The sequence below is a fragment of the Lutra lutra genome, chromosome 13 (genome assembly GCF_902655055.1).
Source record: "Lutra lutra chromosome 13, mLutLut1.2, whole genome shotgun sequence".
Taxonomy (NCBI): domain Eukaryota; kingdom Metazoa; phylum Chordata; class Mammalia; order Carnivora; family Mustelidae; genus Lutra; species Lutra lutra.
In genome coordinates this window covers 95,538,859-95,564,573 of record NC_062290.1, presented here as the reverse complement: position 1 = coordinate 95,564,573, position 25,715 = coordinate 95,538,859, and the positions used below count along the sequence as shown (strand labels likewise).

Below are 25,715 nucleotides of genomic sequence, written 5' to 3'. Positions count from 1 at the left end.
GAGACGCTGCAGAGCACAGACCCACAACAGGAAGCACGCATATGCAAGTTCTAGTTATTAGATTTTATGACATTACTCTACCCCAGTGGGCGACCAACCCAACGAGCCTAGAGGAATCTCCATTTCTCCACATCTTCCCTAAAACTTGGTATTGGATTTCTTAACTTCTGCACCGCTGACGGGTGGAGAGGTTGTCTCGTGGTGGGTCTAACTTGCATCTCCAGCAGCACTAGTAATGGTTCTCACAGGCTTTTTCGTCAGCCCAGCTTCCCCTCCTGTGAGATGCCGCAGGTTTACACTCTGTCTCTCGCTATGACATTTTCTTTTCTCTTTGACTGGCAGACCTGGACACGTCAGTGATTATTCTAAAACTATGGAAATGTCTTCTCCAAGTTTATGACTTTTTTTAAACCTTTTCATGGTGTCTTTTGATGCACAGAAAGGTCTATTTTAGCCGTCAAATTTGTCAATGTTTTCCTTTATGATCTGTGCTTCTTGTATGTTAAGAAGGACTTCCCTGGGGCACCTGGGTGGCTCAGTGGGTTAAGCCACTGCTTTCGGCTCAGGTCATGATCCCAGGTCCTGGGATCGAGCCCCACATCGGGCTTTCTGCTCAGCAGGGAGCCTGCTTCCTCCTCTCTCTCTGCCTGCCTCTCTGCTTACTTGTGATTTCTCTCTGTCAAATAAATAAATAAATAAAATCTTAAAAAAAAAAAAAAAGGACTTCCCTACCTTGAGTTGGTGCCATTACACTCCTGTGCACCTTCTAAAATTTCAGATTTGCTCTTCACATTCAGGTCTTAGTCTACAAACTCATTTCAAATATAGAACAAAGTAGGACCCCACTTCCTGTTGTGTTCTGTGGATAACCAAATTGTCCCGTGCCGTCAGCAGTCACACTTCACACTGGAGCCCAGACCCCATGAGCACAACATACGGTGCATGTGTCCTGAGTATGCATGCGTGACCTTATGCCCGCTGCCCTCCTCCTCCCCAGGGAGAAGTCTATCCACTGACAAAGCTCCCCTTTCTGAATATTCAACTGAACCCTAACCCAAAGGAACCCGCTACCCCTACATGGAGTCCTGGCTTGAGAAGTATTCCTTGTGATCTCCTTATTTACTGCAATAAAAGTTTCAGCTGTGTTACACCCACCCCCTGCTGTGGTCTCTTCCTGTAAGTCACAAGCAGCAGACCCACATTAGTGTGGTGAGGGTTTTTTATCACGGTGATTCTAGACTCATAAAGCCAGCTGGTACCTTCCTTTTTGTCTTCTCTGGAGTCATCCGCATACAACTGGAATAACGTCTTTCTTAAATTTTCAAAGAATTCACTCATAAAATTACCAGAACATGGCGGCTTGGGTAAGCAGATTTTTAATCATTCAATTTCTGAAATAGTTCAGGTCTTTCATTTCTTCGTGGGTTAGTGTAATGTTATTCTTTTTTCTTCTAAGTCTTTGGTTTTACTAAACATACGGAGTCTGTGGTGCTTTCGGCAACCGGGCAGTTGGTAACCCTCCGCATTTGCGTTTGAACACAGCCAGCTCCCCCTCGTGCTTGAGTGCCGGCTCTCTCGGCCAGTATGCTGGGGCCATGGTGGCCTGACCCCAGGACTTCACATTCCCTCCCCGACCCTCAGACTGTCATTCTACTGTGGGGAGATGCTTTCTAGGGTCATTTTTAAGATTTTCTCTTCATCACAACACATCTAGGTTTGACATTACTTCTGTTCATTTTGCTTGGCTCCCCGAGGACTCAGCCCTCAGACTCGCCAGAACAGCGCTGGCAGCCCCCTCTCTCACCCGACATGGGAGCTTCACTCCTAAGTACCCCCACATCTCCCAGCTCATCTGCCCTTCCTTTGGTCGTGTCCGGGGTATAATTTAACCTTTACTTTTCTATTTACACAGCAGTAGTTTCCACACCTAGGATTTCTACTTAGTTATTTTTCATATTAACTTGCTCTTGATTCTCAGGTATTTTCTTTCATAATTTTGTTTATGGGTTACAAGTTCTCCCTCGAACACCACATGGGTCTCAGTCACCTGTGCCATGCTCTTACTCCCATTTCTTCAGGAGCGAGCTCACCTTCCGACTGCAGGGGTTGGCCCTCTTCATGGGGTTAGCATCACCACGGATTAGTCTGCACACTCGCCATGAGCAAACCTGATGTTATTTTCTTCCTGGTCACACACTCTCCCTACCCCTTCCAGCCCTGTTCAGAAGCAAGAACACTCACCATCCTGGGGTCTCGGGCCCTGGCCCAGCACCGTCCATGGAAAGTGCAGGCCTGGCCTGGACAGCCATCTGCCCCTGTGACCTTCTCAGCCTCCTCCAGCCGTGGTCACCTTCTCTCAGCTCTGCTCCTCAAAGGGTCACACACCTTCCCCAGCCCCGCATCGGGCAGGCCACACAGCAATGCTTCCAGCCCGTCTGCCTCACTCGGACCACAGCCCAGCAGCCCGGTCTCCGTATCTCTCCTCACTGTTCCATTTCCAGCCACAGTTTGTTTTCTACTGGGCTGGCTCCTTTGAATTTCTAGATGCATTTATTACCTCATTGCTGTGTTCCAGAGCAGAGGGGTCCGAGGTCCAAACCAGAACACCATCTGACCAGAAAAGCCCATCAGTTTCCTCTAACTTTGGCTTCCTCTTCCCCTCTGCCCCACACCACCAGCACTAACCGACCATTTTATCCCACTCCCTTCCTGCAACAGAACAAAGCAGAGCTCTGTGGGTCACGTCACCTCCCTGCTTTGGGAGCCTCTGAGACAGCGCCAGCCGGACGCAGCCACTTGGCCTGGCCTGGAAGGCCCGTCCAACATGACATCCACCAGCCCCAATCCTTTTGCCACGGACCCCATGCCTTTGCTACCCTGACTCTACTCACCTTCCTACCGTGGTGTCTGGACACGTTCCTGCCGAGCCTCCTTGCCTAACTTTTGAGATCCCACAGGGCACCCCTGGTGCCCCACAGCAGGAAGGAGCTCCTTCCCATCACCATCACTGAGCAGAGCGCACTGAACAGGAAAGCTTGTGGCCACCCTCTGCAAGAGGCCCCAGCTTGGAGGCCAAGGGCAGCCCCAGAGGCCAGAGCTAAGCTGAGACACCAGCCTGAGCACACATGGCCTGTTGGTCTTCCCTAAGCGTCATCCTGGGCAAAACAACAACCTGCCCCGACCCGCTCAATTGCAAGCATGGCGTCAAAGGAGGCTTCATAAGACAGAAGCATCTGGCACTATCCTACCGGTGGGGCCAGGTATAGCGGGCACCAGGGGCACTGCAGCCCTGCAAGGGGGCAAAAGGCTCAACCAAGAGAGTCTCCAAAAGGAAACCCCTCCAAGAGGGCAAAGACGGCCTGAGTGACAAGGTTTGCCTCACAGATGACTTGGGCCCAGAGCCTTGGCTTCCCCAGGAGCCATGGCGGGCACCTTCTCCAGACACAAAAGAAAACTAAAGGACCCCTGGGCCTGACAGACAGGAGGGAGAAGCATGGGTGTGCTTTGTTGTGTCATTCGCAGAGCGTAAAAGACAGCTGGGACTCCAGGTCCTAGGCATTGGGGGACATGTCGGTGGCTTGAAGCCCAGTGGCCACAGGACCCTTGAGTCCCCCAGGGAACTATACATGCTTCTTGGGACCCAGTTTCTCTCCAGACCCAGGCTCTGGATTTGATGGCAAAGTCCCAGGGACTAGAGACCTCCCTAGGCTCATCTCCCACTTGTTCCCCAGAAGGGAACTGAAATGTTGGCCATCCTGGGGGTGCAGACACTGACCGGGAAGTCTGCCTTCCCCAGGTCTGGAGCCTTACCTGGAAGACGGTGAGAATGGCTGCGGGGAAGGTGTCAAAGTTTGTTGTTGGGGTTTCATCTTTAAAGTTGAACCTGAGAAAAACAAGAAGTCCTGGGAGGAGACTGCCCCATCAGGAGCCAGGGGACAGGCACCTCAACTTGCAGTGCTGTCCCGGGCTGCGGGTGGGCTATGTGCCTGGCACCCTCGTCCCCCTGGGGGGACCTCCAGGCGGAAGACAGGCGGAGGGGGCCCAGGCAGCAAATCTGCTCTGAGCTCTGCCTCCCCGGAGGGAGCCCAGCCCCCAATGACCCGGGCCACTTACTGGCCCCCGAAGAGCTGCATGCCCAGCAGCGCGAAGACCACGATGAAGAGGAACAGCAGGAAGAGCAGGCTGACGATGGACTTCATGGAGTTGAGCAGAGACACCACCAGGTTCCGCAGGGAACTCCAGTACCTGTCAGGCAGGGGGTCTGTCCACGCCGGCTGCGCCCACCCGCCTGCCCACGCCCCACCCCGGGCTTCTCACAGTCACCCCTGTGCCTTCCGGGACCTCCTGAGCTCCCGGACCCCACACCTGGAGCCCAGGGCACATCCCTGGAGCTCCAGACCCCTCCCCTGGGGGTTCCGGGGGGCGGCTGACTCACCCTCATCTCCCGAACCTGCCCATCCCTCTGCCTGGCGGAACGGTGCCCAGTCCCTCTCTACCCCCAACACCTGAGCAGCTTCCGGGTGCCTCCACGAGGACCACAAGGGGAGAAGCAGCTGCAGCAGGTGATCAGCCCACGGCCTGCATAACCCAGTGTGAACGCCCCTCCCCCCTGGGCCCAGGATGCAGCGTGGATGCGGGGTGGCACTCTAAGACCATCTCCTGGTGTCCCATAGCGCCCACCCCTCCATCGCACTCCCACAATGCTCCTGGAGGCCAGAGGCCACGTCGCTGGGTGCATTCCATGCACCGGGACCCAATGGCACACAGGCCCCACTGGAGTCTGCGGTAGGCTGACTGTCGAGAGCTCACTCGCTGGGTGACCACAGGTCCAACGCCTTGCCTGCGTCTGGAGAGCTCCTCCCCAGAAGAGGTGGGGGCACTTTGCCTCCAGCCAGCTCAAAACACACTACACACCCATGTCTCTGCACAGCGGTTCCACCGGCCTGGGAAGGTGGGTGTGACAGGACAAACAGCAGTCACTGCACATCCCTGGGCCCCCAGGTCCTGTCCTCCCAAGTGCCAACAGCACAGAGGCTCGCCTATCTTCCATGGGTTCTCCTACGAGGCACTTGAGGGTTCATGGAAGATGGGCTAGAAAACTCTGGAAAAGCCAGCCCACCTCAGGACAGCAGCCTGGCTTCTGGAAGGTATCAGAGCCCCTCAAACACCAGTCCCCGCAAGCAGGGTGAAGGGTGCTCTCGCGGTCACCTCACAGCATGGGGACGTGACAGGACTGGCCGCATGGCCCACGAGACGCCCAGCAGGGTTCGTGGACCCAGCTGGGCCCAAGTCTTGGCCCAGACTCTCCTGCAGTGACATCATTGTGTCCTCCAGTGGTCTCAGGCTGGGATTTAAAATAGACTGGAAGAGCCCAGAACTCCCCTGTACCCTGGGGAGATCTGTGGGGTTCTGAGAGGTCACTGCAGGGATGACCTAGAGCCCCAGGGCCCCATGCACAGGCTCACTGCTGACAGTTCTTCTCCCTGGGTCCTGCCACTGTCAGAGCTGCTGGGGAGACCACGTGGAAATCGGGCTGGAGCGTGTGTGGGCTATGCACTCACGCAGCAGGAGTCCAGGATTCAGGGTAGGCGTGGTCCCTGCTATGCTGTATGCCCACCGCCCCGACCTGCTGAGGGCAGAGTGGCCTTTGCAGGGGGAGACGCACCCCCTCTTCCCAGCACTAGAACCCTGGCAGAGGGCCCGCACCCGCGCAGGAGCGGCATCACTCGGCCGCCTTGACCTCAGCCCTGTCGGAGACAAAACGGAGCGACTGGCATCCAGGTTATGTAAGGGACCCAGGGGGATATAACAGACACAGACCCGTGGCTGTCGTCCTGCCACCGCTTCAGCAGACCGCGACAGGCACAGGGCAGAGAAAGCCGGCCTGGGAACGCAGCCCCTAAGGAAGCCCCGAAGGGACCAAGCTGGCTCGGGTCAGAAGGTCAGAGTCCTTTGAGGCCTCCCTCCCTCCCTGGGGTCGGGGCTGACCAGAGGGGGCAGACTTGAGGCAGGATGATGGGAAAAAAACTTCCACGTGATCATTTCTTTTTTCTCAGTTGACGAAACAAAGTAGACGGGACTGCTGGTTTCAAAAAAGGACAGTAGGAAGCTGCAGGGAAGCGAGCTCAGGAGAACTGGGGAGCCTGCTGGCAGCACGGAAGCCTGCAGAAGCCTAAGCACAGATGCGGCCCCCACGGCCGAGACAACTCGTGCTGGGCGGGTGCTCTGTAAACTCTTCTGTATTTAAGCCAATTATAAGCACAAAAAGAGATTCCAGACAGCTGGGTTCAAGGCCAGCACCACACGTTCCTGGTAACAGGCGCCCGGTGTGGCTCAGTCTCAGACGTGACCTGCGCTCCCCATCCCCTACCCGGGAGCACACGGGTAACGTACTTTGTGACTTTGAAGATCCGCAGCAGCCGGAGGGCCCGCAGGACACTGATCCCGAAGGAGGTTCCTGGCTTGATGGCAGCCCAGACCACTTCAAAGATGCTCCCCACAATGACCTGTGTGGGGGACAGGCTCCGCCTCAGGCACACGCCCACTCGGCCCACACCTGCACCTCTGCAGGAAGCACCTGGGATCTCATGGGAGCCCCCGCGCACAAGAGCTCCTGCTGCCCTCGGGGAGCACGCCCCAGGCCCAGTGCTCACCTGCCCCCCAACACGCCTACCCTGGACACACCACAGGCACACAGGAGGCAGAGCGAGGGTCGGACAACTGGTTTCCCAGCCAGCCAGCTGCAAACCCAATCAGCGCGCAGCTCAGAGAAACTGGTGACTATGCCAGGACCATGGCCCCGGCCACAACCAGAGACCCCCGTGTAGTCTACCGCTAGTCCATTAACCCACATGTCTGCTCGGGCAGGGGCACTGCTCACGGGTCCCCCCACAGCCACAGCCCCCTCTGCATATGTCTCCACGTCGAACACAGGAGCACTGTTGAGAGCACAGCTGACGTCCTGCTGACGGCGACCGGCCCAGCAAGAGGACGGCCCAGCAAGAGGACGGCCCAGCAGCTGCACCCGGCAGCACAGCACAGGGGCCAAGCTTGCCGCCAGCTGTCCTCGGTGAGCCTGGGCACCTCCAACAGGCACACAGCAGCCGGGTGTCGGTCTGGGGCTCAAGCTCACCGTTTCCTCAATCTTTGTTCTTACTGTGGGTCATGAGACGGCCCCTGAGATGGCCCACAGGGATCCCCACCACTTGGTACCCCACCGTGTATAGCCCTGTCCCTCAGGGATGGGTTGGACCTCGTGACTCACTTCCAGCAAACAGAACTGGCAGAAGTGATGGGCTGTCACCTCTGAGACTCGGTCACAACGACTGGCTTCCTCCTTGGTGCTCTCAGCTCTGCTGCAGCTCCCCAGCTGCCGTGATGGAGAACATGAGGGAGACTGGAGAGAGGTCCCTGTGACCAGGGACTGAGGGCCATTGGCCACAAGCAGGAGCTTAGGTGTGAGCTCCCCGCCCCAAAGAGCCTGTGGTTCCTACAGTCTTGTGGGAGACTGAGAGCTGGGGTCCCTGTTTAGTCACACCTGACTCCCCACCCAGATGTGAGAGAGAACCAGTGTCAGTTGTTTTAAGCCACTAAACTTTGGGGGAATTTGTTAGGCATCAAGAAAAAAACAATGCACATTTTGGAGACAGAAGTGGGGCGCTCTCCAACGTTGGAGTGGCTTTCAGAGCCAGAGAACAGGCACAGAATGGCACATCAGTGAGCCCAGCGTGTCCATGGGCTCTGGACAAGGAGGGACTGCAGAAAAGTGGGCAGAGCCCTGTTGGGTGCCAGCAGGAAGTTCGGCCACACCGCTGCCCACAGCTGTGTGAAGAGAACAAAGTTTGCCACATGGACCGGGAGGTCTCAGAGATCGCCAAGCAGAGTCTGCCGGTGCGACCTGGGGTCCTGGTGCTGCTCATAGCCGGTGTGGAGAAGAAGACAGAGGGCAGTGCTGTCTGCCAGGACCTGCCAGCTTTGGAAACATTCTGCCTTTCCAGACAGCAAAGGGTGTCAAGTTAGGCAATGGCACAGTCCAGAGGAAGTCAGGGCACAATGGCAACGCCCTGGGCGCCCAGCCCCACAGAGACGGCTCCGGACATCAGCTTGACAAACAGCAAGTCCTCCAGGGCACTAACGTGTGCTGGCCTCAGCCATCTCAGCACGGACACCGCACGGGGAAGGGACTGTCACAGGAGTCGGGGTGGAGGTAGCTTCTGTCAAGTGGAAGCCAGAAGGGTCACAGCACACCCACAACATTCTGAAAAGACTGAGCTATGCAGAAACATCACCAGCTTGGGCTGAAAGGGACACCCACAGTACAAGACAAAAAAGTGGCCTTCGGATTCCTCAAATTCTACCGGGAGGAAGTGGGCTAAGAGAACCACCCAGCTGAAGACATGCGCTCACTTCCCTGGAGCAAGGTGATGCACACGCCAAAACCAGAAGCCCAAAGGGCATCCCAGTCCTTCAGAACTAATCTCAGGACCTCCAACTTCTCCGCACCGGATTCCTAAACGGCTGTGGGCCAGAGACTCCCTTGTATGTCCCACTGTCCCCTCTGAACAGGAATGCTGACAGCAGCCCATCTGGGCCATCTCATCACCGTGTGGGTGACAACTTGTCTCTCTAGTTCCATGGGTGCACAGATGGGGAGGGACTGGGCAGCTGTTCGTGGGGCTCCCCGACCACACCTGGGCCCGGTGTGGATGGAGAGACTCCGAGACAACCCCGAGATGGGAGGTGGCTGGGGAAGCGGGAGGACATGGGTGCCTTTTACATCAGGAATGGCCAGAGTGTGGACTGTGGGCCCCAGCAACCCTGTCTCCTGGGGTTCATGTCCCTGGGTAGTATTTCCCACCCCTTGTCAAACGTGGGCTGGGCCAAGTGACTCATTCCTGACAAATAGAATATGCAAAACTGATGGGTTGTCTCTCCGAGACTGGGTTTCTGTGGCTTCTGTCTTGGGTACTGTCAGTCTCTCTCTCAGATCACAAGCTGTCACGTCATGAGGACATTCAGGCGGCCTGGGGAGAGACCCATGTGTTGGGGACTAAGGCCACCAAACACATGAGTGAGCCTGGAAGCTAGTCTTGAGTCCCATCAACAGCCATGTGACGGGCTTGAAAGCAAATTCTCCTGCCCTATTCAATCCTTGGAATGGCCGTGTCCCAGCTGTCAGACACGCTGTGACCTCCAGAGACCCTGGGCCACAGGCACTCAGATAAACCAGGCGTGGACCCCTGACTACAGAATAAGTGAGATAATACACACTTACTTTATGCTGCTAAATTCTGGAATAGTTTGTTCACCTTTGCGCAAATCATTCCCACATCCTGGGATCCCGTTAGTTCAAACCGGAAGACACAGACACGTTTATAAGATCAAGGCTTCTTGGTGATCTCGTGACCCTCTCCAGGTCCCTCTGGCCTGTGTGCACCACAGCCTTTCCCCGTGACGAAGCAGGGGACAAGAAGCCATCTCAGGAAACATCTCAGGGAGCACCCTGGGCAGCCACGGCCCTACATCCCCACAAGGTCAGGCTGTGCTGCATGGTGACCACCCGCTTCTCCAGGGCCAGAACCCCTGGGTCCACGCTGCCTCCTCCACAAAGTATTTGGGCAGCGACCTCTGCAGCCCCTTGTCCACAAAGTGGGCATCCTTCGGAAGGTCTAACAGCCACAGACACAGCATTCCGTCAGCCCCACTGACGCCCTGTCAGCATCGCCCTGGATCTCCACTGACGGGAAAAGTCAGCCTCGCTGTGAAGCTCCAGTCGAAGATTTACTTGCACCTGCGCCCAGGCTCCCTGGTTCCTCGGGGTGCTGCAGAGGCAGGAGCCTTCCTCAGGGCGAACAGCCACTTCTCGCTGGGGCCTCCCCTGGGTCGGAGCTCCTCCCTGGGCTCTGGGCACGGTAGCAGGGAGGCGTCCACGGCCCTCGGCCTGGGAAAGCCTGTGCAACCTCCTGGGCTTTGTCCCAGGGAGTCTTGGGAACACCTGCTCTGAGGCCTCCCCGACCTGCAGAGGTTGGTGAAGGGACCCAGGCCAGCACCCATGAGGAGGGCCAGACCATCACGGCCCTGTCAGGCTGCCCCTGAAGCCTTTGTCCAAGCCGCCCAGAGCCAGATCTATAGGACAGTGAGGGGTTGGGCTCACAGCCCCCTTGAGCTCTCTAGGGACACTGAGCTGTCTGGGGAGCAGGGCCACACTTGAAGGCTGGTTGTACCAGGCACAGATTCTATGGACAGAATCAGGGGTGGGATGGAGGAGGTCCTACTGCTGACCCCCCATAAGTCAGAGCCTGAACAGGCCTCCCCTTGGTCCAACGGCCCCTCCCTGTCCCTAGGAAGCCTTCCTGACCCACACAGGGGCACTGTACACTCCGCCTCCAGGTCCTGAGGCCCAGACCCCAGCATGCACTGGGTGCAGCCCAGTGGGAGGGAGCCGTGTGCACTCTCGAGCAAGGAGGAGGCCGTGTGCACTCAAGCAAGGAGTGGGCCGTGTGCACTCTCTACAGCCTGGCCCCAGCTGGCACCGCTCACAAGGCTCTCACTCACCCCAAAGTCGAAGCAGTTGAATGAGGACCGGAAGTAGCTTCTGGGCCCCAGGCCATACATCTTCAAGGACATCTCTGTGAGGAAGAGACCCAGGAAAACAAACTCTGCAAAGTCTAGGAAAAGCCGGAGAAGAGGGGGATTAGCTCTCAGCCTCCTCCCACCTGGCTCCAGCCCAGACTGGAGGACACCAGACCTCTGGGCCCTCCCAGGGTTGAGCCCTGCAGGCATGGTCTGTGGCCCCTGAGCCCAGAGATCTCTGCTCCAGAGAACAGTGATCAGGGTTGGGACTGGGAGGGGCACAGAGAGACGCTGGTTCCAGTCTGAAATAGGGTGCGTGCCCACCACCTACGGCCCAGAGACGGGTTCCATAGGAAGTGAGGTCCTGGGACTGGGCTCAGGAGTGAGGACTGGGGCCATGCAGCACTCCCCGGAGAATGGCCCGCTCCCATCCTTGTGCCTGCAGGCCTGCTCCCCGCCCCGGGCCCTGAGCACAGTGGAGACCCTCAGTGTCCTTCTCAGAAGCACCCCGTCTTTCCGCGAGACACCTCCTCAAAACCCCCACGCCACTGTGTTTGGTCTTCATCTCATTCGTGTGTCCGCCTCCCCCCTGAGCACTGCCTGGCCCGGCCAGCACGAGGCTCCTGGGAACTGCCAACGCTTGCCGCCCCCTCACTCTGAGTCACACAGAGGCTCCCACGGGCGCCTTCCCCTTCCTGCAGGCACCCCCTCCTGCCTCACCCCGGAGTCCTGTCCCTGGCAGGACCTGTCCCCAGGACCAAAGGGAGGCCACGCTGGACCTGAGAGCAATGCTGGGAATTCCAGGCACACAAGACACCAGCCCTGGCCCTAGTGACACGGCGAGGACGACCAGACAGCAAGAGACGCAGCCGGCTCTGCCCTGGCCAAACCCGGCCGTGCAGGCCGCAGAACAAGGTCACGGTCTCTGATCCTCCTCCCCGGGGCCTGGGCTGCAATCAGCTTGCTATTTCATAGAGTGGCCCATAGGCCCCACGGCCTCTGGTCCCCGAGTGCCAGGAGCCAGGAAAGCAGCTCAGGACTCGGGGCAGAGCCTGCGCCCGAGGGTACAGGTCATGAGCAGGAGTGGACGGTAAGCTTCAGGGTCCAGTCACTGGAAAGTCACCAACCCACCCTTCTGGGGCCTCTGGCAGCCAGACCAGTGGGAAACTGGAGCTCAAGCAACTTCTGATAAAACAGACAATAGAAGAGGGGACCCCACAGCTCCGGACCCTGACATCTGCTTTCTTCCACCCCTCTCCACCAAGCATGACCCTACAGAGACCCAGTAGCCACAGCCAGGGGCAGACCTACAGTAGCCAGACTCCATGAGAGCAGAAGACACCAGCCCACCGCCCACACACAGACACACAGTGATCTATATGCACCCAGGTCTCAGCTGTGGGACCCCTACTACCCCTACTCTGGCTTGAGTACAGGGATAATCACGCCCAGCCTCTAAAGCCAGCCAAGCACTCACTAAGGCACTGAGCCAGGCTAAGAAGAAAGCACAGCTGACTCCCTGGAGAAGCTGGGAAGCCGGTGTCCCTGGCATGGAAGCCCACGGACCCAGGCAGAAGAGCCCACAGCAGCCAGGCCTGCACGACTGACACCTGGGCTGTGCTGAACAGCAGGCGTGACGGGGGTAGGGAGTGCCATCCTGCCCCCAAGTCCAGCTCAGAACACCCCAACAACCCGCACAGATCCCAGGCTCCCAGCCACCGAGGCCCAGAGCCCTCCACCCAAGGTCACAAAGCACCTGCCCCATTCAGAGGGCTCAGATCCTAGAGGAAGAAGCCATGAAGACGGGACAGCCCCCACCCACATGCCAGACCCTGGAGCTCCGGCAGTCCGGTCACTGGTCTCGCTCCCGGGAGATCCAAGTGAGAGCCGTGCGGGGAACCAGCACTGGAGGTGCCAATGGTAAGACGTCCTCTGAGAAGGGGAGCAGCCGGAGCCAGGAACCGCCCAGTCCTGCCTGCTCTTCACTCTCACTTGGCACCATAGGCTTAGCCTCCCCTCTGAGGCCAAGAAGGGGTATGCATTCGTTCACTCCTGAATAATTGGTTCAGCTCTCAGAAGCTGGTGCTGCTCTGAACTCGCAGGGGAGACAGAGCGGACCCTTCTCTCTGAGCCGTCACACGCCAAGGGGGGAAGAGGAGGCAGAGAACTGACAGTGTTTGGTATCATCGTAAGAGGACAGGGTGCTGGGGGAATGCGGGATGGAGGAGAGGGCGCTCAAGCCTGTCTTGTGAGGCCAGGGGCCTCAGAGGAGGACGAGACCCAACGGCCAGCTGCCTCCCTTCCCTCCTCCCCGCTGAGCTCGTCTCAGGCATTCTGGTGGGCACGGGGGGCAGGGGGAGAATCCTGGAGGGACAGACAGCAGACGTGCCCAGAACCCATTCTCTGCAGGCTGGCCAGTCTCAGGGCCGAGCCCTCTGGGGAGCCCCAGGGAAGCTAGTCCTGGTGGCAACACCCCCCCGCCCACCTCCGCCCCTGCCTCTGCCTCTTGCAAGACCTGCCCTGCCTGGCCGGATCGGCCTTCCTCAGCTCTAGCCCAGCTGCCAGGGACAGAGCCCAGGGCATGGAGCCCAGGTAGGCCAATGCTGCATAGACCCACCTCTGCCCTAGGTCATGCCAATGAATTAGAAATTCCCAGGGAGCCACAGAGAAGACGAGGCAGCAAGGGGAAGGACTCGTGGCCAAGGAAGCCTGTGGCCTGGCCCAGCCCCTGGGCACTCGCAGGCCCACGCTCAGGTGGCACACCCCCAGGAAACCGGGAGGGACCCCAGGGCTGCCAGGGCACCATCAGCTTCTTCCACGGGAAGGAAAGGCCTGGCGAGGAAGCCCCGGGAACAGCCACACCGTGGGCCGGGTCAAGAGGAAGCCCCCCTCCCTGCTCCCTACCCAACCCTCAAGGGGGAGGAGACTTTGTCCTGAGAGAAGTACTAACCTCAGTCCCAAGCAAAGTCCCCAGACACCAAAGGACAGACCCCAGGACACAGGGACTAGGGGCGAGAGCGGCTATCACTTCACTCTGCTGCCCTGGGGACCCCGAGCCAGGCTGCCTGTCGGGAGCGCCCAGGGGCCCCCCTGGCTTCTTCTGCCCCTAATCCTTCCCCTTCAGACAGCAAGAGCTTTCAGTACAAGTCTGGGAAACTGCACCCCAGCTGCCAGCCCCCCTCCCCATTTTCAGGTGGGCCATGGAGACATGGGTCCGGACCACGTTAAGAACACTGCCTGGGCGCCCCGAACTCCTGCTTAGGGCTGATGGGCTCGGCGGTCTGACGGAGGGGAGCGCGGCTGGCCGGGCAGGGCTGGGACTCACATCCAGGAGGCTCTTCTCTGGAAGAAAGACTCTCTTGCCACGTCAGGTGGCTTCAGGCACACCGGGCTCCCATGGACAGAGCAAGGGGAACCCAAAATAGGCCATGTGTCCACCTCAGACCCAGACACCAAGCAGGGTTACTGTAGCTAACCCCGGGTCACAGGAAGGCGGAAGGCCTGACCCGAGCATGTAAACTACTTGCGAGCCTTCGTCTCTATAGCTTTCGTGAGGTGGGACCACAGACCCCGACCAGGCTCCCCATGGCCTGCAGAGCCCTAGCGTATGAACTGTTGGTCCTAGAAGGTCAGCCCTGGTCCCTGGAGAGGGGCAAGGGGCCTCTTCCAGGGGCCGGTTACCTTCCTCCTTTCCTCCTTGGAACGTAGCCAGGGCCAAAAGAAGCCATGACTCAGATGCTCATGGCCTGTCCTTAGGCTCACGGACATGGGCAAGTCAGCCCTGGTTAGGGTCAAAGAACAAAAACGGCAAGCAGCCCAAGAGCCCACGAAGAGCCCAAGAAGGCAGGACTCTTCCTCCGCAGGATCCCAAGGAAGGGGCTGCAGCCTCTGGCAGACTGGAATGAGGGATAAGTCCCCCAATCCATGAGCCTGAAGCCCTTCCCAGGGAGGACACAGGCCCCGGGGCCCAGCTCGAGCCAGCTCACCCCATTGCCCCTGGCGCCCTGGGCCCTGCCTCATTTCCCAGCACACTGACAAGTGGGTTTCTAAGCCGTTGCAGTCATCTAGGCCTCCCGGCACCTGGGGTGGGCAGCTCAGGCCCCAGCAGAGGCCCTCGGAGGCACGCCGGTCAGCGCTGGGTTCTACCCAGGGCATTCCAAGGCGACAGGCTGTGGACCGGGACCCCCGGGCTGCAGGTGCCAGCTGGCTCGGGAGGAGGTGAGGGAGGCCAGGCCGCAGCTACGTACACAGGGCCGTGGTGAGTCGCTGGGGCTGGTTGTAGTGGACCATGGCCACACAGAAGGTGTTCAAGGCCACCACGCACAGCACCACCCAGTAGAAACTCTGCGCCTTCACCATGCGGCGGATGAAGAAGCGGAACATCTTCTCCTTCCTTCGGAAGTACGACGAGCCGTCCGTCTTCCCACTCTTGAGGCTGGCACGGGCGAATGGGGACCCTGGGGGAACAAGGGGCTCACTGAGGACACGGTCGCCCTCACAGACGTGGGCCCCGTGGACACACCCTCGAGGACACGCTCCCCCAGGAGAACACCTCACAGGCCCTTGGCCCAGTCACATTGAGCTCAAAGCCCCAGTTCTAACCACAGGCCCTGTGGGCTCCTGGCGTTTGGTTGCTTGCCCTGTAGTGGGTCCTGACCCCACCCCTGTTCACAAGTGAGGGGACTGAGAGCCTTACTGGTCTCCATGGTTACCAGGCTCCAGATGGGCTCCAGCCCCTCCGGGCCACCTGCCAGTAGTCCCCATGCTCCCAGGCCATCCCAGCTCCTCTGTGGGCCTTGAAGAGCACTGCGGCCTCTGGCCCCCTCCCACTGCAACTCAGAGATCGGTAGCCACTGACTACCTGTCTTTTTCAAAGAATTTATTTATTTATGACAGAGAGGGAACACAAGCAGGGGGAGTAGGAGAGGGAGAAGCAGGCTTCCCGCAGAGCAGGGAGCCCGATGTGGGTCTCGATCCCAGGACCCTGGGATCACGACCTGAGCAGAAGGCAGGTGCCCAAGTGACCAAGCCCTCCGGGACCCCTGGCTACCTACTCTCCAGTACTTCGACTAGAACCCAGCCAGCTGCTTGGTTTGCAGCTGGTCCAAGGCGGTGCTCCCAGAGTGGAGACAGAGGCGAGTGTGGCCCACAATGCCCAGCACAGGCTCCAGAATGCCTATGCGTTAGGCTCCCATGGCTGCCCCTTGTCTCCACGTTCCCACTGCCACGGCTCTACCATGACCCTAAGCATGGAATGCTCCCCACGCTGGCCCCTCTCCACAGCTGCCCACATCCCAGCTTCACATCTGCATCTGCTATCACCCCCACAGAACACCCTTCTCTGGGCACTCCTTCCGAAATCAGATTATTGCCCCCCAGCAGTAATCCCATCTGCCCCTGTACTGGCTCATTGACCTGCTCTGCCCAGCTTCCAGGCCAGACGGCACACTCCGTGAGGACAGGACAGGACGGGGCTTCCCGAGAGCCCATGTGCTCCCTGACAAGCAAGTGAGCAGGCTTCCTGGGTGCTTGGCAGTGGCAAGTGTGCACAGCTCGGTCTCTCAGGACAGTCCGTGTGTCTGCAGCACATCACGGCCTCTCTAGTGCTTTCAATAAGGGTCTGGACCTGTGTGAGCCTCCAAGGGTCCAAGCCCAGTCAGCTTGGGCACCGGGCCCCTGGGTGCAGGGGTATGGGGCGGGGGGGACACACAGACTCAGTGGGACAGTAATAGCATTCTAGGGTTGGTGTTTTCTTGAATTCAGTGAAATGAGGACTGGCCCTGAGGCCTTGGGAGAGACTGATCAATAAGCTGACAGCTGTGTCGTGGGGAGACGCTGGGACCGACAGCCACAGGCCCAGAAGGAGTAGTTTACAGGACAGGGCCAGCAGCCGGCCCTCGGAGCAACCTTGCAATGCCTGATGCCACGCCCCATCCACACCCACGGAAGACACTGCCCCATCACAGCCTCCTGGGGAAGCCAGGACACAGCCTCACGGTCCAGGCACCAGACACCGGCCACCAACAGTGAGAGTGACCTCACTCCACAAGGGCTCTGGGCCAGCCTTCTTGAGGCAGCAAAGTGCCAAGGCCACAGCCAGACACACCTGCTCCCTCCTCAGAAATAAGGCCCAGAGGGAGGCAGACAGTGTGGACCAGGAGGGACCCACACATGGGCAGAGCCACACACACACCTGTCCTGAGAGCCCACCGGCTCCTGAATCATTTAGAAACAAAGCCACACACACACCCTGACCATCTCACTCTCAGAGAAACACCACACACAGAGTCACACGGGTACACATCTGTGGACACACACAGGGCCATGCTGGGAAGGAGGGGACGTGTGTGCACACACGTGTGGCCTGTGAGACAGGCTGCAAGTTCTCCAGGGTAGGCTGCATGGCCCTGCCCATCTCGTTTTCTGGGCCATGCCCACCAGGAACCAGGGGGCCCTGCCATGGGAAAGGCCTCCCGCGAGTGCTGTCTTCACACGCCCCCTGTACCCACATGCAAACAACCACACGCTTCTTCACTCAACAAGGCAAACCCAGACAGAAACGTCCTCGGCCACATTTGCACAAAACCATGCACCCCTACTTGGCTCCTGAAGCCCTGCCTATCTCCCAACACACTCCAAGGGACAGGAGGGGGAGCGAGAGAATGGCAAGCTGAGCACGAGGTGCCCCCCTCAGTGTCCAGGGAGACGGGTGCCACGTGCACACCACGGCAGAACCAAGACCAGAGGCCTGTCTGCTTCCCGGCCTCCACCTGGTCAGGGATCCGGGACGCGCAGGCAAACACGGCACAGGTCCCGGGTCTCTGGAGACAGAGACACAGGCCCTGGAGGTCAGCCTTTCCCAGCAAGCAGCGACCTGTGGTCAGGTCGGCTCCGGACAGTGACCCCAGCTCTTTGGTAAAACTGGGGTCCACAGTGAACACGGACCCCCTGCACATCCAGAGTCGTAGCTCCGGGTGGGGAAACGGTGAGGGACTGGGACTACCTCTTTTCACGCTGTGCATTTTCCATATTTAACTTGATCAGTGTACATTCTTTCTAAACAAAAGATGTATCGTCAAGCTAGGAGAAATCAAGAATTCAAGCAGCCTGTGAATGGCAGCTCAGTCGGGCATTAGTGAGAACAACGGAAGGCTGTACACAGCGTTTGGATTTCCTGCCAGCACATCCAAAATAGGAGCTTGTCCGTTAGTAGAAAGTCTTCACTGGCCTGTGTGACAATCCCATTCCTTCCAAAGACACACACAGAGCTTGGGCCTGAGTGGCAGAGAGATGACAGAACGGCTGAGATCCATCCCCACCCTCGATGACCCCACCCGTGGCCCCTGAAGGGACGGAGGAGAAACGTGTTTCCCTCCAGCTTCACTGCTGCACTCGCCAGCGTGGGATGATGGAGGCGATGATGGCCAGCAAGCCCTGGAGACACAAACCCCATCACCTTTGCCCATGGCATGTGGCCTCACCCCGTCACAGCCCGGAGATCTCTTTCGAAACAGATCCTGATAACCCAGACTACGTGGCTCCTATAGGGCTCAGTGAGACGATGCCGGCCACGTGGGGCTCATCCACGGACGCCAGAGACAGTGAGGGCAGAGGCTGACAAGCCCAGGGCCTGAGACGCCGCCACCCTCAGCTCAGGCAGAGGGACAAACCGCTTCTGTCCTCCCTGCCCAGCCCCACACCCGAGCCCGTCGGAGCCTGCTGAGGCCACGGGCCCTGCCTGCCAGGGACCCAGGAGGAAAAATCAGCAACACCCCAGGGACTCAAGGACAGCACCAAGCGAACCAAGTAAAACTGAAAGGAGAAACTTTCTGGAGAAAAAATAAAATTCCCTTCAGCAGAGGAAAGGAAAGGAAAGGAGGTTCACTCTCAGAACCCAGACTAGTGGCCTGAAGGGCGGAGCACAAGCCACATGTTGAACAAGGGGAGAAACCCTGAGGGACAGAGGGTGAGACCTGCAGGAGCAAAGTGGGCGGCAGGCATGAGATAAGAGGGATCGAGGTGCAAAAAAGATGCGAGGACGTGAACTCATTGAGAAAAGCCCCCCGTGAGGGAGGGCCCAAGTCCCTGGGGCAAAGGAGGAGCTTCTGACCCAGAACCGGAGCCGCAGCCCCCAGGACCTCTGTGGCCCTCAGGACCTCCGCAGCAGGGGGACAGCGGGGACCAGTGTGACACCGCAGAACAGCAGGGGCAGTCGACACAGAGGCCTCATGCTGCAGAGAAGAGGACACGGGACAGTCGGTAAGAAGCCAGACACCTTGTGTAAGAAATTACGAATGTCTTAAAAAAGCAAATCAAAATAATTTAAAAAGATGAACCTACTAAAGATACAAGAGGAAGTCATGACATTCAAGAAAAGCTAGAGGAAAAGAAGTCTACAATCAGGTCATTTTACGTGACCTCCTACAGATGAACCCTGCACAATCCAGTGTGATAAAACAGGCAGACAGACAGACATTCCGGCAACGAGCAAGCAGCAGGAGCAGGCTCAGCGCGTACCGGACGGCCTCCAAGGGGTCAGCACCTTCCTGCCGCTGAGCCAGACCCCCAGCTGGGCCACCCGTGCCCCCATGGGTTTGCACACATGTGGCACACGCTCGTCGGACTCTGGGCATAGGCGCCCAGCACACCCTGAGGCGCACAGTGCCCCACATCCCCTGAGGCCCACGCCCAACTGGCCAGCAACGCTGTCACCTTCAGGCTCTCCGAGTCTGGCCACCAGACACCCCCGTGGCTGCCATTGAGGGTCCGATCCCTACAGTGACCTCGGAACAGGCCCTGCTTCTGCCCTTCCTGCCCTTGGGGCTCCCCTGCACCCAACCTGGAGCCGGATGGCATCTCCCCTCTACTAAACCCCCGCAGCTGGAGTCCCTGCGTCTCCCTCGCCTTCCACGGCCTTCTGACCCCCAGGCCACTCCAGTCCAGCCACACCGGACCCCTGCAAGGCCCTGCGTGTGCCACTCTCCTCCCTGCTTCGGGGTCTTCTCACATGTTGCCAGAAGGTTCTCTTCCTCGGAGCTGACTCTCTCGCGTCCTTCCACTTTACTCAAAGGGGACCTTTCCCCAGGGGGCCTTCAGGGCCTTTCTCATGAAAACCCCGAGGCCCCTGCCCTCCAAGCCCCTCTCTCGTCGGGTTTTCCCTGTTTCGGAGGCAGCTGGGACACACAACACCCTTTCCATGGTCCCCTGCTGGCGTCTGCAGCCGGCACTGCAGGGAAAACCCGACGAGGAAGGGGCTTCCCTGCTCCGCTCCGCCGGAGGCCCCTGTGCCGGGAAAGGTTCCCTGCACGCCGTCGGCTCCCGTCAACGTCTGTGGGGCCAAAGAGCGAGCGTGCAGCTGTGTGCGGGGGATGAGGAGAACTGCAAGAGAAAAGCGCAGGCGACTCTACAGAAACACGTTTGAAATGCTGAGAAAATGGAAGGTTTCCTCACATGGCAAAATTTATAAAACTGGCCCAAGTTCTTTTTACTCTGGGCTCAGGTTTTGTCTCACCTTTAAAAAACACACTATTTAGGTGTTATTTAAGTTATTCTAAGCCATAGAAAAAGACTTTAAAAAATCTTTCCAATTAATTTTACAAAATCAGAATAAAAATCCTAGGTAAATTAGAAATAAAGGGGACTCTAAATATTGCAGTCACATGATAAATTTGTGAAAATTGCAACAAAACTCAGACCCACAACACACATTAGTCTCTCACTAGCTAGCAGACGCAAACCACCCAACAGAAAAACGGACAGGGTGTACGCGGAGTCACCAAACCCAACTTGAGAGGGAAAACCAACATTTAAAGAGACTCCAGGTCATGAGCAGCGAGTGCATGAGAACGGCAATCCCAGGGAAACGTCCCTTCAGCCTCGTCGGACTGGCCTCCAGCCAGCCGGAGTCGAGCATCTCCCACGCGCCCAGAGGGACGGTGGGTCCACGTCCACCCACAGGACAGAAGCGCTGCGGGGAAGGACAGAGGTCGACAGGGCTTTGTTTCAGCAGCACTTTCCAGACAAAGATCAAAGTACTTAAAAATGAATGACTGGCCACTGACACAGAGCAGCCAAACCAATTCTTGTGACCCCACGGAGCATCGAACGAGAATCAGAATCAGACTTCTGAGGGGAGTGGTCTCCAGAAAAATCTGTATGAAAGCATTTCTGTGACATGCAGAGATCTCAACACTGTGTGTGTGTGCACGCGTGTGTGGGTGAGGGGCAGGCAAGTGATCTGAGAAACAGGCACAAACCCCACGCCACTGACACGCGTTTACTGGGCCTGTGTGCGGAGAAGATAGAGACGACCGATGGCAGATGACCAATGACTGGCAGATGACAGACCAGGAGACACCCAGATTGACAGTCAGATGGAGAGACAGAGACGGAAGCAGGTTGGCTGGTAGGTAAACGCCTCATAGAGCTGTCTCACGAGTGTGACCCCACCACGAGGAGCAGACCTGCACCTCGGGCCGGCTCAGGGACTGCGGGAGATCATGGCCGCCTGACCGTGTCCAACTCGGGGCTTGCAGTGACAGGGCACCGCCACGAGGGCCCTTCTCCGCCTGCCGAGGCGGAGACCCACGGCTGAGCCCTCTTCTGCCGCAGACCTCAGAGCAACAGGGCATTTATTGAGAAAGGGCTGGCATGCCTGGTAGCAGCCTCAGGAAGGGAACTAGGCAGTCCGTGTGATTCAATGAACCAGAATTCTCCTGTCACCATTTGAGAAGACAGAGACGAAGCCAGAGGCCCAGGAGCACGGAAGACGGGGGCTGGGTAGGAAGATGGCCAGAACCCTCTGTCCCTACAGTCGGTGACACACACGCAGACCCTCTGCCGTGGGGTGCAGCCAAGGCTCTGCGTCTACCCGGGCAACGGCAGAGCCGAGGGCAGTCAGGGCTGCACTGCCATGAACAAGCCGTGGGACTCGGGCAGTAGGGAGGTTCCTGGAGCCAGACACGGGGCCCACCCCTGCTGCCCGGCTCTGGGCAAGAAAGCTGGGTGCACACCAGAGGGCAGGAGGCACCTCACATCCTGCCATCAGGAGGGACACAGGAGAGTAGGCGGCAGGGAAGGAAGGGGGCCCCAGCGGGACAGGCAGGAAGCTAGGGGCACCCACTACGCCCAGTCAGAGGACAGACCCCGTCCTGCTGGGCGGGCTCCAGCACACTCACCAACAGCGCAGAGATCGGCAAACCGGTCCTCACCCTCCTCGGCGTGGATCAGGTCGTTCCGGCTCTTCTTGGCGGCTGCCCTCTTCAGCACTGCTTTAAACAAGTGTGGGGAGAGGGGGCTGCGTGAGCCGGCACCTAGCTGCACGTCCCTCAGCTGAGGGGGCGAGGGCCTTCCTGGAGGTCTCCTCCCCGGGCCCCCGGGAGTCCCTCTCAGTCTTCAGGGCAAAGGGGAGAAGGAATTCAGAGGCGAATGCCGCCGCTCTGCCTTTTCTCAGCAATGACGTCAGTGGCTACCAGGGAGAGCAGGAGACCCCTGTGTGGGGCAAGGCCAGGCTGCAGCCGACTGTCCCCACAGCCCGCCCTGAGGCCAGGTGAGAGCAGAAAGGTCGATCAGGTCTGCAAACGCTGAGCACAGACCAGCTCAGTGCCCCATATGCAGGTTCAACGGAGGCTACAGCAAACACAGCCAATCCCTCTGGCCTTGGCTTTGGTGTAAAGAGAGAACAGCCTCCCTGCCCCCGGGCCTGTGCCTGTCGCCAGGCTGGTGACCATGGCCACAGGGCTCTCGTGGCGACCCCAGGCTGTGCTGGGAGCCACATCGCCCTGAGCCCCAGAAACAGATACAACTTGATTTCAGCCTGAACTCAGGGCTTCTAGAAGCAGCACCATCCAGAGGCTCTTCCTGGGACAACGGGAATGACCTAGTCTCTGCCGACCAGCACAGCATCCTCCGGCACCATCTGGCTTCTCAACGCCTGAAGGGGGGGTGAGCCTGAGGGACGGGTCTCCCACGTTTGCTTCCCTGGGCTTCCACGTGAGCTGCCAGGCCGGGCGGCACAGTGCTCGGGCCTACTGGGAGCACATGCTGCCCTGAACCCTAGTTGGACGCCCAGCGGGCATGGTGTCTGAGCCCACCACCAACTACGTCCAGGCTGGGCCATGGCTCACCCCTCCCCAGGAGCTGCCATGACTTCCAGAATGGGCTCTGCCCTAACGGACGTGTGGCTGTGGCATCCCCAGTGTGAGCGTGCTCACGGGTCTCGCTGGGTACACGGTGCTAACAGTGGTCACCTACCATCCAGAGGGGACTTCTCCTCCGCATTCTTGTCCTCCTCAGCCAGCATGACTTCCTCTGTGAGCGAGACACAGCCTCAGGTTGGGGTCTTCCCACCCCAACCCCTGACCAGGGCTTACTCCCCAGGAGCACACAGGGTGAATGCCCTCTGCTTCTCAGCCCTTCCAATCCCAGAAGCCCATGGGGCTTGCGGCTAAGCTTTCCCTGCTGAGACAGACACCCTCATGTGTCCCATGGGCAGTGCCACACGAGGGGCACCTGGCCTATCCCCAGGCTCACTTCACCCTCCCAAGAGCAGCCACCCACTGGCCGAGCTCCACGCAGACAAGGCACCTAAGGAGGCCTGGCAGGCGCCCCATAGGCAGGGAGGTACGCCAGCCGGAGGCTGGGGAGCAGTCAGAAAGCCCCAAGCTGGGACGCCTGGGTGGCTCAGTTGGTTAAGAAAGCTCTGAGCCCGCCACAGAGCACAGAGCAGGCTCGGGTCAAGAGCCAGGTGCCTGCGTCCGTCTGACAGGCAGAAAGCAGCCCTAGGAGAGGCTTTGCTGGAAGCCTCCACTGAAAAGGCCAGTGTCCCCAGAGCCACAGGGCCACCTGGTGTCAGGACCCGGGAGAGCTAGAGAACGCACTTTAGACGCCCCAGCTCCCCTCTCCCAGGCTGGTCTCATCCTCCCCAGGGCCTCTGACAGAGGCCAGGCCAAGAGCACGCCTGCCGCCCCCGGTTCTCACCGGCCTTGAAGATCCACTCCAGGTACCCATTGAGCTCCCGCTCGATCTGCTGCTGCCTGCGAAGCTTCAGGAAGGCCCGGCGGTTCTCGACCCTCTCACGCTCCTTGGCAAACTCTCTGCGTTGTGCAGGCCCAGAAAAGGAAGAGTGAGTGTGAGCATGGCCACCAGCCCACGGGAGTGTGGACAGAGTCAGAGGGAACAGGGAAGAGGCTGGGACATGACAGCCAGGCCGCGGGCCACCCCTCGCCACCAGCTTGAGCTCCCTCAAGGGGCCCAGCTGAACGCTCCTTCCTCAGGACCCTCCAGCACAAAGGGTCACCTGTGCATCCCAGTCCCCTGGGGCATTCCTGAGAGCCGGGACAGTGCCACAACCCTGTCCAGAACCAGCCGAGGCGCACACCCTCTGCATGCCAGCCTCTGTCATCCACACCCTAAAGAGACCTTCTCGGCGATATCAGCCCAGAGGCCTCCCACTTTGTTTCTTCCACTGATTCAGACACAGAGCCCTTGCTAGGAAGGGAAAGACAGACAGGAACAGGGCAAGAAAGGACTGCATGGGGGCAAGCCAACGATGAAAGGAAAACATTCCAGAGCCACCTCAGCCAAACCTGGGAGGCTCACGAAGACAAGGAGAGAGATCTCTGCCCTCCTTAGCCCTCAGCAGCCCAGCCCCAGCCTCCCAGACAAGGTTTTGGGCTCGCACTGCCAGAAGGAAGCCATCCACACACATGGGCACACAGGCACACCCAAGTACACACACACTAGGCATCCAGCATGGCAAGCTTCTCAGGCCAGGTCCCCAGAGGACAGGCAGGCACGCCCCTGCAGCCCCACAGCAACGTCTATCCTCAGAGGAGTGGCCATTTCTCCTCCAAGAGAAGCAGCTTCTGGGCTTGGTGCAGCGAGCCCAGCAGACCTCACTCCTGGCCCACAGCCATGGCAGGCTCTCCCTGACCCAAGCTCATGACCAGCGTCCACCAGGGCCTGAGCTGTGGCAACCCTGGCAATGAGAGCAGCCAGCTCCTGCCTGGACCTCCCATCCCCCCGCAAACCCCTGCAGGGACCCGGGCCCCCGCCCCTCCTCCCCTCTCTATCCAGACGCCATCCCTTGGCCCTGATGAGGGCAGGAGGGCCTGGGGTGCAGGCGTGGGGCAGCGACAACCCCACGTGAGTCAGTCCCAGAGCCACCAGCAGAAACGTGCAGCAATCCAGGCCCCGCAGAGCAGCCACTTCTCAAACGGCAGTGAGCAGCAGGCCTATCCTCCCCAGGCTTCTGCTAAGAAAAGCCCCAAGAGGAATCCCTGATCCTGACCCTCTGAAATGTGCTGTGGGCGACAGCCCGGGGCATGAGGAAGGACAAGCCTGGAGGGGCTCCAAGACAGCCCTGTAGCAGCGTTGCCCAGACGCGGCCGAGCCACGGAGTCCTGCAGGGCAAGCATTCCCCAGGCCAGGCTGCAGACGTGGCGTCTAGTCCATACTGCCGTGGAGTGTAGCCAGCGTGGACCCGCCGGCTGTGCACAGTCTGCTGGCCTTAGAGGCCACGCTATTTCCAAGCCTACCCCGGCCTGAAAGAGAACCCTGGGGTCTCTCTGTTGGGCCTGGATGCCTGAGGGAGGGCTCAGCTGAGACTAATTAGGAAAACTACCCCGTATCACCTCATCCCCAGAGGCCAGGATGCCCTCCAGTGGGAGAAGGGCTGGGAAGTCACCGTGTCCGTGGCCCTGCTCCGTGAGGAGCACCCCCAGCTCCCCAGTTCTTTCTGCACATTCTTCAGGGCAAGCCACACAAAGCCACCCTGAGCAGGGTGCTCTCCCAACTCACCGCGAACCCACTCATGTTCCTGCCACCTCCCCAGTGTGCGCCATCCTCAGCACACAGCCCACGCTCCACACAATCTGCGGTCTGCTGGCCGCGGCAGCCTCACCCCTCCACACCCTCCGATTCCAGCCCCACGCATCCCCGCAGCACACAACGCGCCCCTCTGGTTACCCCTGGGCCTGTACCCCAGCTCTTCTCTGCCAGGGAAACCCTCTCCCATGCTTTGCTGAGCCCATTCCTGGTCTCCCTTTGGATCTCAGTGGAAATGCCCCTTCCCTGGGTGGTTTCCCTGAGCTCCGGGCCTCCTCCAGTTCAGACCATGCAGCTCCTTCAGACTAGAAGTCGTG

General features: G+C 59.0%; 1 protein-coding gene across 10 annotated transcripts in view; it reads right to left on the bottom strand.

The window, feature by feature from the left end:
* The window catches only part of CACNA1B (calcium voltage-gated channel subunit alpha1 B), a 174,984-nt gene that overhangs the window by 102,995 nt on the left and 46,274 nt on the right, over positions 1–25,715 (bottom strand). For 6 of the 10 annotated variants that reach the window (XR_007122284.1, XM_047700142.1, XM_047700141.1 and 3 more), the window contains exons 8-15: positions 23,551–23,666; positions 22,825–22,881; positions 21,750–21,842; positions 14,820–15,029; positions 10,555–10,667; positions 6,394–6,506; positions 4,114–4,245; positions 3,811–3,883 (exon numbers count right to left, since the gene is read on the bottom strand). Coding sequence is in view for 9 of the 10 variants with exons in the window: in XM_047700142.1 (XP_047556098.1) it covers positions 3,811–3,883; positions 4,114–4,245; positions 6,394–6,506; positions 10,555–10,667; positions 14,820–15,029; positions 21,750–21,842; positions 22,825–22,881; positions 23,551–23,666 (907 nt within the window). In the remaining variant the exon portion in view is untranslated. The remainder of the gene's footprint in view (positions 1–3,810; positions 3,884–4,113; positions 4,246–6,393; positions 6,507–10,554; positions 10,668–14,819; positions 15,030–21,749; positions 21,843–22,824; positions 22,882–23,550; positions 23,667–25,715) is intronic. The other 4 variants (XM_047700143.1, XM_047700146.1, XM_047700149.1 and 1 more) reach the window with 2 other exon arrangements.